The sequence below is a fragment of the Chanos chanos genome, chromosome 6, assembly GCF_902362185.1.
Source record: "Chanos chanos chromosome 6, fChaCha1.1, whole genome shotgun sequence".
In the NCBI taxonomy this organism is placed as follows: Eukaryota; Metazoa; Chordata; class Actinopteri; order Gonorynchiformes; family Chanidae; genus Chanos; species Chanos chanos.
In genome coordinates, this window is record NC_044500.1 from 18330613 (window position 1) to 18346288 (window position 15676).

The following is a 15676-nucleotide window of genomic DNA, read 5'->3' on the forward strand; positions in this document are numbered from 1 at the left end:
CCAATGTGAAATGGCATATATTTGGTTTGTGAAGAATCCTTTTGTAGTGCTTACAAAGACATATCTACATATACACAAACCCATCTAAGAAAAGTGTCCATAATGGCGCACACATATGGGCATTTCTCTGCCAACATCCCAGTTATTAAGCTGAAAAAATCTGTCATTTATCTTTCATAAACAAGCACCAAAGCCCTGCCTTTTAGTAAAGCTATTGACTGGTGTGTGCTTGACAAAAAAGTGTATTTCTGTGACACTCCAGTGTATACATATAACTAAAGACTGACTGGGTCACCACTGGAAACATGGAAAAGGATGGGGTTTTTAAATACTAGAGGTGCAACTTTTTGACAGTATGTGAACTGTGAACATATAAACTTTGTCTCACTTCTTACTGTGTCCATTACTGCCTCTGTGACACATTTGGATTATACATCAAAACACAAATGGCCCAAGTGCATGAACAGAAATTCAGTGGGGGTTTTTTTTCTTTTCTGTTTTAAATGACATAAAGGACAGAAGCCCAAAAAAAATCATTATTTGAGGGTTTTTTTCTGTTTTCACAGATTTCTTCCCACTAATTATCCAAAGATTTTTTGATAACGGTTTTAAATCAAGAAATCTGATTATATTGTGTGACTTACATATACTGTGATTCCAATCTAGTAAACCTATACATGAAATTTAAAGCAATGATCCTCCTCTTCAACATTCAAGTCCCTGGCAGTCAACATAACTTCTTTGGGCTCTAAAACCTTGGCAGACACTCTCATATTCCAACCGACTTCCCTGCAGATTAACATGAGTATACCACCCTACATTAGTTGGCAACACACAGGGAAAGAATCATTTTGGTATTAGTATGTAAACCAGGTTTCAGGGAACTATCTTTTCCTATCTTTTCTGTGTGTGTGTGTGTGTGTGTGTGTGTGTCTCACACATTTTGCCACCTCATAAAGCAGACAAAAATAACGAGAAAAAAAAAACACCCTTCTAAAAGGCTTATCAAGGACAGAGTACGTCAAAATACTATCAACGCAGAGCAATACATTAGCAAATTAATCCTATGATTTCCTACTTTGAATCAGTTTGTAATACTCAGAGTGCAAAAGACCAAAGTAGTCATAACTAAAGGTTACAGACAACAAACGTAACATTACATTTAACCCTGATTTTCCTTGACAACAAGGCTGAGGTCACCTTCTTTAATACCATTCAAATTAAATGTTCCCAAGATAAGCAAAAAGAGACAGAGAGTGAGGAAAAAAATGCACCTAAATATAGTTATTCCTTGGCTTCAAATATAAAATCGTAATATTCATGTAACAACAGTATTAATCTCAAAATATTAACATAAATATTAATTAGTTGGCTGAACTTTGAAAATTAAAAGCATAAGCCTTTGGTGCAGCTAAATGGCATCTGACTGACGGACCAGAGTTCCGCCCGCAGTCGTGTGATTGGTGAACTGGAGAGTACGTCTGGAAAGACATCCTGGGAGGATGCAGGAAGTGCTTGGTCACGCCCTCGGCTATCATCTTGAGTTGAGACGAGGGGCAGTCTGCGGGGGGGGGGGGGGGGGGGGGGGGGGGGGGCGTACAGAGACAATCTCAGTAAACTTGATAATCTGATTATATAATCATTTCCATGAAAAAAGTTTTTCAAGATAAATTTTTAAGTAGCCCAGAACATTTTTCCCCAAAGAGAAACCATCTATTTTCAACACATAAGGTTTGATGTTTCCTCCTGTTTTTGAAAAGAAAAATCATAATCATATTCATCTCATTTTAAACCACAGCAGTTAAAAGAGGGTTGGTGATGGCACAGTCTACCACTTCGATTTCAAAAACCCATATGTGCCCCTCTTTCAAACTTGGGTATGTGTTTACTTACTATTGAATGTAAGCGGCGGTTAAAATGCAATTTCACTCCTACTCACCACAGAGAGGTGTCCGTTCTTTGCCTTGGCAACTATCAGCTCAGAGCCAGAGGTGAAGTCAATGATTCCTTCCTTTCCTTGACCCACTGTGAACTTTATACTGGCCAGAGGAACAAAAAAAACACCTGAGTATCAGATTTTCCATGAGCTGAATAACTTTGTATGGAGGCCGATGATAATAAACAGAGTGTAACTGATCAGTCAATGCTTTACACATGTTAATGTAACATAGGAGGGTAAGTAAAGGTAGAGGTAGAGTGTATGGCTCACCTTCCCTGGCTGATGTTGATGCTGTTAATCTTGTCGGCACAGATGGCCACTTTGGTTAAGGTCTCGATTACATGGTCGCTCTGAAGAACCACGTCACCCTGTAAAAGTGAGATGCGGGAAAAGCTAAGCTTCATTCGAAAACAGGTTAACTTAGTAATATACAGAAAGAGCTCTTATTTCCGTGTTTGTGATCAGGGCTGACTCCAGATATCACCTTCTGCTTGTTGTCTTCACACACAACGTGGATAACAAACACGCCATCGCTGAGCGAGCTGACAGAGATCCCTGAAAACAGAGAAACGCTGGTCAAATCCGGCTTTCCATCCTTTTGTTTCACTCCTCCTTTCTTTGGCTCTTACTCGTAATGACGCAGTCTCTCATACTCACCTTTCAGAGCGCTGTAGTCGATTCGCTGCTTCACTTTGGCCTCCTCTGCTATGATGGCGCTGTTTCCCATAAGCAGGAGCTGTCGGGAACGGGCTTTGTAGCCCTTCCGGTCATACTTGGTCACCGGAACAGCATACTGCCAAACAGACACTTACGTTTAATACAGCAAATTCTGCAGAAACGTGTTACACATTTTGTGATGCTACAATAAACAACACGAAAACATTGAGAGTAATGCACATTTGCTTCATAATATTCCATTCTCATACACACCTTCATCTTGTCAGTGCCAAGGGCCTGAACAACCTTAGGGTTGATGTCCTCACCATCTAAACAAATGCAAATGCAACAAAGGAACATCGTTTTGTTTGTTTGTTTGTTTGTTCATTTAATTTATTACTATTCACTCATTGTGTGATTGCTGTAAACAAGAAATGGCATGAGGAACTGGTCAGCAGGGTTCAGAAGGTTTTCAGAAGCAAGCAACTGTTTAGAGAGAGAACTTACTGAGCCTTGTGCTAACAAAGAGTTTGGGGACGCTTTGGGGGTAGTTATCCTTCTTGTCCTTAAAGATCTCACTGGCCACCATCTTTTGTTCTAACTGCAAGTAAAAATAACCAGCAGAGATTAAGAAGGAAATGATGATGAAAAGGATATAAGTTACAGAGGGAATATGAACTTAAGTCAGACATACACAACCATCTCATGTCTGTTCCAAACCACGTGTTGAGTGTCATTTTCTGGAAAGTTCTACGTGTGTGGAACACTGTGTGTTACCTGGTGTTTCCACTCCGGGCTGATGGTCTTGCAGTACTTCCACACCATGTTTTGCATGCACAGTTTACGCAGATGTTCTGACGCCTGCGACAGAAGGCTTTTTTGTCAGGGTCTTTCTAATGCACACATTGAGTTTAAAGCTGGACGACAGGTAATGCCCTACCTCGGCCAGAGCAGGCGGGGGTGTCGGCCAGCTCTTGTCCAGCACGTTTTTAGGCAGATTTCTGGAAAGTTTCATCAGGAAGGAATAACGGACGTAGTCCAGGAAGTACTCGTTCTCTGGGCAGCGTGGCTGATGGCGGTAAATGAACCCTTTAATGAACCTGGGGGGTGAGAAAAAAAGTTTTATTTTTCAATAACTGACCAGCACACAAGAAAACACACCAACACATACAGTTTAAATGACACACAAAAAAAAAAAAACTAAACTAAAAATGGACTCATTAGAGCATTATTAATGATAATCCATTGAGCTGTGCCATTTCTCTCCCGTCTGCCGACAGACCTGCGAATGGTCTCGGCTGCCTGTCTGCGGCGCTGAGCTCTCCGACGTGCCAGGATTCCCCTCCACCACGCCTGGATCACAATGGCTATTGACACAAACACAGAACAGGAATACATAAGAACTAGTAATACTGAACAACCACAACAAACACCTATATTAATAACACAATAATTTTAATAGCAAACAACAACTACATTATAAAAATAATACTAAAACTAACACTAATAACACTACTACTACTACTACTATCACTACTACTAATTATTAATATTATTATTATTATTATTATTGTTGTTGTTGTTGTTGTTGGTTGTTGTTGTCATCTATACAACACATTTTACAAAAGCTGTAATTTGGTAGGCACAATCAAATTATCTTTAAAAGAAGAAAAGATTAAAAGTAAAAGGAATAACATTTTTTCAGCCAGTTTGTAAATCGCAGATGAGATGTCTGACCTGAGCGTCTGAGTTTGCGATATTTGGTTTTCTGACTGTAGCCCTTCCAGCACGCCTGAAGTTTGGTTGCTGTGGAAGAGCAGAGGAGAGAGGACAAGATGATTCCACCTTCAGTGTACCATCATTCTCACACTAAACCCAATCCAAACCTTTATGTGTTTACAGTACATCCTGTTTTAAAAATCATTCTCTTTAACTTGACTCACCCAGACTGTGTTTCCTAACCTCTAGGGCATCCTCTGTGGCAAACAGCGTCTTTGGAAAACGGATGAATATTTTGGTCCTGCGATTGGGGAAAATAAAAGGCTCTTTATTTTTCTGAGCAGAATGGCAGGAGTAAGTAAGGGATGTGAGTGAAACGTTAAATGGCTTTTCAACTGTGACCAACCTGCCCAGTTTGTACTCCTCTGGCTTGTAGCCCAGGTGTTTGACCAGAGTGGACACTCCGTCCACCAGACGACCCTGCCAGTTCGGCCAGGTCTCCGGACACAGGGACTTATATCTGCCACACGGAGACACCAGCGTTAAACCCGAAACACACACCTCAACTATCAACACCAGCGTTAAAACCAGAAACACACACACCACCAACTATCAACACCGGCATCGTAATCACCAGCGTTACATACAACAAAATAACGTTTTTGACACAACCCATCAGTTAGAACTCACAAAACAAAACACAAATATTCAAGACTGTAAACAAGTCAAAAACAGTGGCAGCGCAGAATGAACAGCTCTGCTCCTGTAACCAGCCTTGAAACGTCCATCCGATTTTTTTATCTGACCTAAAGAGACATTTAAACACTACCCTTCTGACCCTGGTTCCAGAACGTGGAGAAATTTACAGGAAGTCCCAGGGTTCAGTGAGAGGAATTGAAAGTCATGATTCAGCATCAGAGGCATCAAATATGAACTTTCTTTTTTTTTTTTTTTTTTTAACTTAAGAGCCCGTTGTGTTTTAACCAGCTCAAATGGAAACGAAGTGCCATTGGTGAAGCGTTGAGAGTCTGAAATGTTCACCTCTGCAGGAAGGTCTCGTAGCGACGACGGTAGGCAAAACCAGCTCGTCTCACCCGCAGGTTCTCCATCAAACCCAGGTACTTAACCTGGTGTCTGATCAACACCTCATCAAAACGCCCTAGAATAAACCCACAAATGAATCAGCCATGTATCTATGTCAAAATAAACACATAAACCCAGGCAGGATGGCATTATATTTAATCCCAGCCTGCATCATGTGAAACTGACTGACGGCGAGAGGAGGTCAGTGCTATTTGCTTTAGTAGAACGAGCAAAAAATATGGAAAACATGAAATGGGGAAAACAGAGCAGTAGCTCCAAATGGCATTAGTGAAGTCAAGCAAATGACAGAGAGGGAAAAGGAGAGAAAAAAACAAAGACCACACTGTACAGGCAGGGACTGACGGAATGGGAATAGCTTTACAGCTACCAGAGTCATACACAAAACATTTATCCCAATGATTTCTAGTACTTTCTGTTCCCATTTACAGGAAAATAAATAAATATTTACTTTTCTTACTTATTATTTAAATACACTTGAAGACAAGTGACAGAATATAGGAGAGAATTTCTTAGGTCAAACAATCAGATAGAGTGGAACGCACTATGAGGAACATGGACAGAGCAGAGCAGAGCACACACTCTCTCTCTCTCTCTCTCTCACACACACACACACACACACACACACACAGACACACACCTGCTTGTTTGGCATCGTTGGGTTTGATGCAGCGCACGTATGATGGCTCCTTCGACATCAGGATTTCCATGAGCTGGGCCAGGCTGGTCTTAAACTGGGTTGCCGCCTGGAAACGGCGACCGGGACGGATGAGAAAAAGAAAGAGAGTGAGTGAGATGGAACGAGTGAGAGAGAAAAAGAGGAGAACACAAGTCTCAGTGTGAAGGTCTAGCCAGGCAGTGACAGTGTGTGTGTGTGATAGTGTGTGTGTGTGCAGTGGGGGGGTGAGGGGGGGGCACTGGACGTCAACAATGCATAAAAACAGTAAACACCAGCAGCCCACCCACATGTGACCAATCAGCTTCTGAGCAGTGGGCGCCAGAGGGAGGGGCTTAAGCAACTGAAACAGAGACTGGTATGAAGAGGGTACCCAAGTGTCAGGGCATTCCTCAAAATGTGGGCAGCAACCCAGAGATTGCTCATAGATCTCTGCTCTGATTCCATACGCATTAGGAAGGATGTTGACGTGGCTGTGGTGAAGCTCTGATCACAATTAGTCCTATATATATGTGTGTGTTAAATAGAGAAGTAAATGATGTAAGCTCTCACCGTCTCTGGCCGCTTCTTATCTGTCAGCTCCTCTCTGTCAAAACACTGGGTAAGGATCTTGTTTTCTGACATACACATGGCCTGGGTGAATTACACAAACACACACATGCACACACACACACACACACACACGCACGCACACACACACACGCACGCACACACACACACACACACACACACGCACACACACGCACACACGCACACACGCACACAAACAGAGAGATCTATTAAACAAAGAAACAAGAGGACGAACGAGATATACACAAGATGGAGACGTGTGGTGAAAAATTTAGTCTCTGAAGTTGTCAACCAGAGCCCTCCTTCCCCCTGTCTCAACATATTTCTCTTTACTGCCATGTTCCCACCTCCTTCAGGTTCCTGAAGAGGAGGTCATTGTTCTTGTCCAGAAAGCCTAGGGATGTGGGAAGGAGACAAACGCAGAGTCAGTTTTCCCATAGAGAGAGAGAGAGAGAGAGAGAGAGAGAGTCGACAGATAGCTGTGAGCAAAGGTAATTTTAGCATAAGAGCGCAATGCTAACCAAATGACTTTGGGGAGGGGGGGAGGGGGGGGGGGGGCGAAACTATGCTAACTAAATTCTCTGGGTGAAACATTTCTTCAAAGCTGTGGTAAAAGAAGCTAACTCAATACAGAACAAACTCCCTGGGCACAGAGGCTCACTGAATGCTAACCTGATAAAATGGACATGAACACACCACATGAACACTCGGGACACAGGAGTTAATGGAGATCTGTGGGTAAAGGAGCTAGCACATCTAGGGTCTAGGGTCAGTAATGTATGCAGTCTCTGGAGCTTTCTCTGATTCTAACCTCCTCTCTAAACTCACCATTCACATTGTAGTTCACCTCCCCAGCATAGTGAAGCAACCTGAACTCCTCTCGGCCCATTACCTTCCGGGTCTTTCCGTCGGCCAGCTTATGACTACAGAAGAGAGAGAGAGAGAGAGAGAGAGAGAGGGAGATCCAAAGGTTATTCAAAAAAGAGAAGTCTTGTAAGTTATAGTCTGATAACAACAGATAAAAAAAAATATCATTCATATGTCACTCACGTAACAAAATGGGGGTGACCTCCCACCGTGTCCTCCAACTTCTCCAGGAAGGTGATGTCACTGGCATCTCCTGGCCTCAGGCACTCCTCATCCTAAGCAGAGGAGGACGAAATAGCATGAGAGAAAACAGGAATGAAAGTGAAAGAGCAAACAGAGATGACCCATGAGGGTTGAGAAAGACTGTCTGGAAAATTTCTGGTTATTTTAATTGAATAGAAAACAGACAAACAAAAAAAATCTCACCAGAATAGAGATGATGCCTTTGAACTTTTCTTCCACAAGATCGCAGATGATCTTGTTGTTGAAATATTGCACAGGCTCCCACTGAAAAAAAAAAAAAGATGAACATAACTGCATTATTAAATATTTATTGTTCTTGGTTCCTTATGTTATGGCTATAAAGCCAAACATTAACAGAATCTCAGGAATTTAAACACAAGAAGCATTCTTCTCCCACTCCAAACATGTGGAGACAAACAAACGCTTTTCTGAGCGGCAGTGTTGAGATGTTTTGGGGGCTCTGAGATAGGTCAGCATTTCCATAGTAATGACATGGAACAGAGCCCACAACACACACATGTCAGGCCAGAATGTTCTGTCTGAGTAAGTCTATAAGAATCTCCCTTCCCACTGCTCTGTCTGTCACACACACGGTGCTTACAAATGTGTGTGTGTGCACATGTGTTTGGTATGTGCATGTGCGTGTGTCTGTGTGTGGAGTATAAGAGTGACAAGAACAGAGTGATTAGAAGCGAGTGTGTGTGTGTGTGTGTGTGTGTGTGTGTGTGTGTGTGTGCGCGCACATAAGTGTGTGTGTGTAAGTGAGAGAGACAGAGGTATAAAAGGGGAGAGGGAAAGAGAAAGGGAAAGAGAAAAAGAGAGAGAGTGAGAGAAAGATGTGCAAGTATATGTACAGTTCTGAATATGTAAGTGAAGGTGGTGTGTGTTATACACTGAACGACTGAAAATGAGCGAGTGTGTGTGTATGTGCATGTGTGTATATGTGTGTGTGTGGGGGGGGGTGTGGGTGTATGCGTGTGTGTGTATATTTGTGTGTATGTGTGTGTATATGTGTGTGTGTATGTCTATGTGTATGTGTGTGTGTGTGTGAGTGTGTGTGTGTATGTGTATGTATGTGTATATGTATGTATATGTATATGAATGTGTGTGTGTGTGTGTGTGTATGTCTATGTGTATGTGTGTGTGTGTGTGTGTGTGTGTGTGTGTGTGTGTGTGTGTGTATGTATGTGTGTGTGTGTGAATGTGTATGTATGTGTATATGTATGTATATGTATATGAATGTGTATATGTGTGTGTGTGTGTGTGTATATGTGTGTGTGTGGGGGGGGAGGTGGGTGTGTGTTTATTTGTTTGTATGTGTGTGTGTGTGTGTCTATGTGTATGTGTGTGTGTGTGTGTGTGTGTGTATGTATGTGTATATGTATATGTATATGAATGTGTGTGTGTGTGTGTGTGTGTGTGTGTATGTATTTGTATGTGTGTGTGTGTGTGTGTGTGTGTGTGTGTGTATGTATGTGTATATGTATATGTATATGAATGTGTGTGTGTGTGTGTGTGTGTGTGTATGTATTTGTATGTGTGTGTGTGTGTGTGTGTGTGTGTGTGTGTATGTGTATGTATGTGTATATGTATGTATATGTATATGAGTGTGTGTGTGTGTGTGTAGGACTTTAGATTACTCACCGTGATTCCCTCAGCCTCATATTCGTCCTGTTCTGATTTCAGGGTAAGTTCAATAAACAGCTGCTGCAGCTTCTCATTACAGTAGTTAATGCAGAACTGTTCAAAACTACATGAGAGGGGGGCGAGAGAGAGAGAGACAGTCAGACAGAGAGACATAGTGACAGACACAGAGACAGATATGAAAAGAAACAGAAAAACAAAAGAGGGAGAACAATGGCATTCATATCAGTATTCAATTCACAATCATATAAAACATGACGACAGAGACTCCATACTTCAATGTTCAAGTTCTAAAATTAAAGTTGATTTTTTGTAAACAAATTCACTATCAGACAATGTTTCTCACATAACAAATCACATGGTGTCTAACATCAGCTGACAGAACAGCCTCACACTGACATAATGAATGTCAGAGAAGAATCATTAGAATACGCTCAGAATACGCATCAGTTCTCTGATGAGGTAATGTTTGCTAAACATACCAAATATACAACACAGGAAATGATGCCTCTAAAAACCCAAAGCAAGCAAATGATAATCAGTGAATGATGTTTTTTCACTTAAATTGTCTTTAATTGCCACATAGGAACAGAATTTAAACATTCTGGGTAACAACCTGTTGTTCTGGAAAACCTCAAAACCATAGATGTCCAGCAGACCGATGACGGAGGCATTCTTGCTGCTAAATGAGCTGTCCTGCAACACAATGTGTAATCATGTGGTAAACAGCAGACACGCAACAGATATTTACTGGATATACGTAACCAGTAACAGTATCACATTACAACGACAGGCATTTCCAGATTACTCAATATAGAATCCTCAAAGTGAATGACCTGTTGTAACAGCCCTTGTCCACAAGGGGGCACCAAACATTGAGAGACTAATGTTATGTATTGTGTGGTGATTCAGAACTGGTGTTGGTTGTGCTGATGAACAGGTACTGATGTAGCCATACCTTGAATTCCAGAGACGCGTTTATTTTGTTGACTAGCCAGGTGAAGGTGCGGCCATAGATGGCTTTAGATAAGGCATCTCTTGCCGAAGCTGCCTGTTCTTGATTAAGTGGGCTCATCAGCTAACACACACACACATATACACAAACACATGCACACAAACACACACACAAACAAACAAATGCACACACATTATTGATTAAAAAGTGTATTAGGGGAAATCATATTTGCATACCAAAACAATGTCTATCAGAAAAGCCCTGGCAGCAAAACACTAACTGGTCTGGCAAGTGTCATATAGAGACTTAATATGAAGATCTGATGCAGAGATTACTGACTCATACCTCTTCTCCTTTGGCAATAATCTTCTTATGTGTGAGAGCTTCTTTCAGAACAGAGCCATCCACGCCTATCAACTGAAAAATCCCAAGCAATTCAAATCACTTCTTATGACAAAACTCTATTACGAAAGCTACTTTGGCCACTCATTTGTTTTCGGGAAAAGAACTGATATTAGGAGATATAACAGGATGTAAATCTGTGTGAAAAGGTATTCAGGCAGGTAGGGTTGGATTACGGTTTGAAGGACGTACTCTGGAAAGGTATTTGATCTGCGAGTCTGTTGTGATGTAAGCGTTGCCGCTCTCCTCTGAGCCGTACTGCACATTCCCCAGGTGAAGCACACTGGCAATAATGTTTAACAGCTCCTACAGAGAGAGAGAGGGAGAGGGGGTGACAGAGAGAGAGAGAGAGAGAGTGGGAGAGAGAGAGAGAGAGAGAGACAGAGAGAGAGAGAGAGAGAGAGAGGTAGAGAGTTGAAGCAAAAGAAGGTGGAGGAGGAAGAGAAGGAGGGAACAGAGGGAGAGATGTGATTAGGGAGACCAAAGAAACATGCCTGTTTCACTGTAAAATGTACAGGACAGAACTTTATGATCTTGCTGAAAACCTTTCGACTCCCTCTCATATCCTGGAACATATGCAAACACAAAAACACACAGGTGTTTTCTGACTTTGAACGAACAACAAAGTCTCCCTCCCACATGCTCATTCTTTCACGAATTGAGAGAGAGTGTGTGTGTGAGTGTGCCTGTGCATGAGTGTCTGTGAATGAGAGTATATGAGCACATGTGTCTGTGTTCATTGTCAGCTCCTACCTCCACATCATCATCGGTGAAGCCGATGACAGTCAGTGCCTTCCTCACCACTTTCCAGTCATTACGGTCATTAATGGAGCTCACCTTAGGACAGTTACCCTGAAACACACACACACACACACACACACTTAGTAATGATGCTAGTCACTGTGAAACACTCACATACATACATACCGCAGCGATAAGACAACTCAACAATGCCAAAAAAACACGCAGAAGAAAATATGAGTACACTTAGTTACACTCAAATCTCTTAGGCCTGGGAGCATGTGCGGATGATAGAGTGCGTGTATGTGTGTGTGTGTTTGTGTGTGTGTGTGTGTGTGTGTGTGTGTGCGCGTGCATTTATGTGTGCTTATGACTGTAAATGTATTATGCAACTTTAAAATAAAACAGGGGGAAAGCCCAGCAGGCATCTGGACACACACACTCAGCAGAACACAGGAAGCAGAAGGAGGGGCACTGCCCCCAACTTCCTCTATTAAACACCAGGGGACTGCATAGAGGAAAAAGAGACACCCCTGCATCTGTGTGTGTGTGTCTGAGTGTGTGTGTGACAGATAGAGACAGAGAGAGAGAGAGAGAGAGAGAGAGAGAGAAAGAGAGAGTGAGAGTGTATGTGTGTGTGTGTGAGAAAGAGAGGGAGATTGTGTGTGTGAGAAACTGAAACTCTCTCACTGATACTGATTCCTAGGGGACTGCCTGACCATTCCATGATCAGACCTCACTACAGTTATTCCATGTATGATTCTGTTAGTGCGTGTTTGTGCGTGAACGGGTAATTCTTACACTTGTGTGAGTGTGTACGTGTCTTACTTTGACCAGGTACTGGTACTGCTGTGCGTTCCTCTCCAATCCTAGTCTCCTCAGCAGATCCTCCTCACCTCCCTCAATCAGCTGGTAGAATATATGGAAGTTCCTCTCTCCATGGCTCTGGTGAACCACGCGAGACTTCTCCAGCAAGTAGTTCAGGATGTGTCCTCCCACTGGCGCCCCCTGTCGACGGGGAAGATAAGACGGAGAGGTGGAGGGAGAGACACCAGGATACTGACTCACCAACACACATACAGATATACATGCAGGTGGACACACCAAGGATCATGGAGCATAGCACAGGGATACGGATATTATAAACATAAACATTATAACAGGTGCAGCAGCCATTTAATAATGTAAACAGTTTATATTAAAGAAGATTCAAATGATACTATAAAATTCTCAGTACAGACTCTGTAGTGGCCAGATAGAGCGCTCACCTTGAAATCAAACTGGATGTCCATGTATTTGCCAAAACGACTGGAATTGTCATTGCGTAGTGTTTTGGCATTACCAAAAGCCTGAGAAAGAGATAAAGGATGGAAGGGTAATTGGGGGTGGCAAGACAGAGAGAGTGAGAGAGTGAGAGAGAGAGAGGGGGGGGGTAAGGAAAGGGACTGCTGAGCTCTGCTTCTTACACACACACATTCACGCAGCTTGATTACAGGGCAGCATCTTCCTTATACACATCTGTAAAACATCTGGACTGCTGCCAGAGCCAGCCATGGTATGAGGCAACATCCTTCCTCTCTATCACACAATGCACAGCTGTTCTATTATCACACAACACACAGCTGTTCTATTATCACACAACACACAGCTGCTCTATTATCACACAGCACACAGCTGTTCTATCATCTCATAACACACAGCTGTTCTATTATGACACAAACCACTGCTGTTCTATTATCGCACAACACACTGCTGTTCTATTATCACACAACACACTGCTGTTCTATTATGACACAAACCACTGCTGTTCTATTATGACACAACACACTGCTGTTCTATTATCACACAACATACTGCTGTTCTATCATCTCATAACACACAGCTGTTCCTTTTATCACATAACACACTGCTGTTCTGCTATCACATAACACACAGCTGTTCTGTTATCACATAACACACGGCTGTTCTGTTATGACACAACACACTGCTGTTCTGTTCTGTTATCACATAACACACTGCTGTTCTGTTCTGTTATCACATAACACACTGCTGTTCTCTTCTGTTATCACACAACACACTGCTGTTCTCTTCTGTTATCACATAACACATTGCTGTTCTCTTCTGTTATCACATAACACATTGCTGTTCTCTTCTGTTATCACCTAACACATTGCTGCTCTATTATCACAGAACACACTGCTGTTCTGTTATCACAGAACACACTGTTGTTCTATTATAACATAACACATTGCTGCTCTATTGTCACATAACACATCGCTGTTCTATTATTACAGAATACACTGCTGTTCTATAAGAACATGACACACTGTTGTTCTATTAACTCATAACACACTGCTGTTCTATTACCACATAACAGATTGCTGTTCTGTTATTACGTAACACACTGCTCACTGTTCTGTCATCACACAACACACAGCTGTTCTATTATCACATGACACACTGTTGTTCTATCATCACATAACACATGGCTGTTCATAACACACTGCTGTTCTATAAGTATATAACACACTGCTGTTCTATCATCTCATAACAAACTGCTGTTCTACTGTTACATACTATACTGCCTTACTTGCTTAGACATAAGGATTAACGTAGCAAAAACAAGAACAATAATGTAATATATTTAACAGTAGGTCTACATAATAACTATATATATATATATATATATATATATATAACAACAACAATAACCACAATAATAATAATAACAATCATTATTGTTGTTGTTGTTATCATCACTGGTATTATTATCGTTGTGGTCGTGGTTGTAATGGTGGTTATAACAGACAAGCATTCTTATTCGTCCAATTACAATTCTTATTATTGGTTTGGGTAGTTACTGTAGTTGTTAACAGCCAAATCCCCGGCCGAACGCGTTCTGTATTATGATTAATTGCCGGTTTCTGAATGATGTCGTAACTTTTAAATAAGCCACTGCTCTTTCCTAATGTTCTACATGGTCGTCAATGGTGAAGAGGGCGCGCGTTCTTAAAAAAGAAAAAAAGAAAAAAAAGAAATGCTACCTCCAGAACAGGGTTGGACTGCAGCAGACGGTCTTTCACAGTCTGAACCTTATCGCTAGCCGGACAAGTGACGGCGTAGTATTGCAGGACTTTCTTTGACGCCTCCGTCTTTCCGGCTCCGCTTTCGCCTGAGATCAGGATGCACTGGTCCCGCCGCTCCGTTCGCATGGAGCGATAGGCGTTATCAGACACGGCGTATCTGCAGACAACCGAGGATGGATGGAAACTTTAGTCTACAGCTATTAAATCTTCGATATTTTCTCATGTCTCTTCTTATATTTTAACTATCGAATGACAAGAGCAAACTACAATTATGTGTTATTCCTACTTTTGTCGTTTTGAGAACAAAGAAAACAGCAGATTTCTACAACCTAACAAGTGTTACAGGCTGCCTGTTACCCCATATATGATAGTTTAGCTAGTTTTACAGGTTTTGTGTCAGATGCAGTTTTTATTTTGTACATTATTCTTATGAGCAATTAAATTAAATACAAAAGATGGATATCCAGCTACTATTTTCAAGTAATAACAAAGCTTAATATTTCTGGCCCAGTGTAAAACAACAACAATAATATGGGCTATTGTCAACAAAAACAGTTAGTGTGTCATTCAAAAACACTCACTAACTGATGCAACATAGGCCGGCCAATCACATAGTCTTTAAAACCACAGAAGACAATGCTAATGTGGAAAAAGAAAAGGGTTTCATGGTTGTTGTTTTTTTGTTGTTTTTGCAGTCAGTCATGTCTTTGAGACGCAAGGGGACAATATAAGAGACAGGCTGTGTTTTTCCAGGCTGTTTGGACATGTCATTTGAAACTGCCAAACAGACCAGCTGACATAACCACTACATGACTTTCACAGCTTCCCAGATCTCGGTACATCAGGAAAGTTTAGCACAACATCATCTTTAAAAAAAAAAAAAAAAAAGAAAAACCCAAACCTTACACCTTTGCCCCACTCTTTTTTCTTTTTCCACCATTTAAACCCCGCTGCCAAAACATCTCTTTTCCTTCTCCAGACGGACCAAAAACATTTGGCTTCACAGTGAAGTGGAAAAGAGGGGGAGACCAAGAGGAGTGTGAGAAGCTCTGAGGTCATCGCAAAATCTCAACGTT

At 41.7% G+C, this 15676-nt stretch overlaps 1 protein-coding gene across 3 annotated transcripts in view; it reads right to left on the reverse strand.

The window, feature by feature from the left end:
- The window catches only part of myo1cb (myosin Ic, paralog b), a 40719-nt gene continuing 25043 nt past the window's right edge, over window positions 1-15676 (reverse strand). For all 3 annotated transcript variants that reach the window (XM_030776136.1, XM_030776138.1, XM_030776137.1), the window contains 29 exons: window positions 14559-14757; window positions 12783-12863; window positions 12343-12522; window positions 11527-11625; window positions 10966-11079; window positions 10717-10788; window positions 10375-10494; window positions 10033-10112; window positions 9417-9522; window positions 7956-8036; window positions 7713-7804; window positions 7491-7585; window positions 7010-7056; window positions 6645-6725; window positions 6057-6162; window positions 5357-5474; window positions 4722-4835; window positions 4540-4616; window positions 4334-4402; window positions 3879-3963; window positions 3537-3696; window positions 3374-3457; window positions 3104-3197; window positions 2870-2925; window positions 2597-2732; window positions 2424-2494; window positions 2210-2307; window positions 1940-2039; window positions 1-1561 (listed from right to left, as the gene is read on the reverse strand). In XM_030776136.1, the coding sequence (XP_030631996.1) occupies window positions 1535-1561; window positions 1940-2039; window positions 2210-2307; window positions 2424-2494; window positions 2597-2732; window positions 2870-2925; window positions 3104-3197; window positions 3374-3457; window positions 3537-3696; window positions 3879-3963; window positions 4334-4402; window positions 4540-4616; window positions 4722-4835; window positions 5357-5474; window positions 6057-6162; window positions 6645-6725; window positions 7010-7056; window positions 7491-7585; window positions 7713-7804; window positions 7956-8036; window positions 9417-9522; window positions 10033-10112; window positions 10375-10494; window positions 10717-10788; window positions 10966-11079; window positions 11527-11625; window positions 12343-12522; window positions 12783-12863; window positions 14559-14757 (2842 nt within the window). In that variant the 3' untranslated portion in view covers window positions 1-1534. The remainder of the gene's footprint in view (window positions 1562-1939; window positions 2040-2209; window positions 2308-2423; window positions 2495-2596; window positions 2733-2869; window positions 2926-3103; window positions 3198-3373; window positions 3458-3536; window positions 3697-3878; window positions 3964-4333; window positions 4403-4539; window positions 4617-4721; window positions 4836-5356; window positions 5475-6056; window positions 6163-6644; window positions 6726-7009; window positions 7057-7490; window positions 7586-7712; window positions 7805-7955; window positions 8037-9416; window positions 9523-10032; window positions 10113-10374; window positions 10495-10716; window positions 10789-10965; window positions 11080-11526; window positions 11626-12342; window positions 12523-12782; window positions 12864-14558; window positions 14758-15676) is intronic.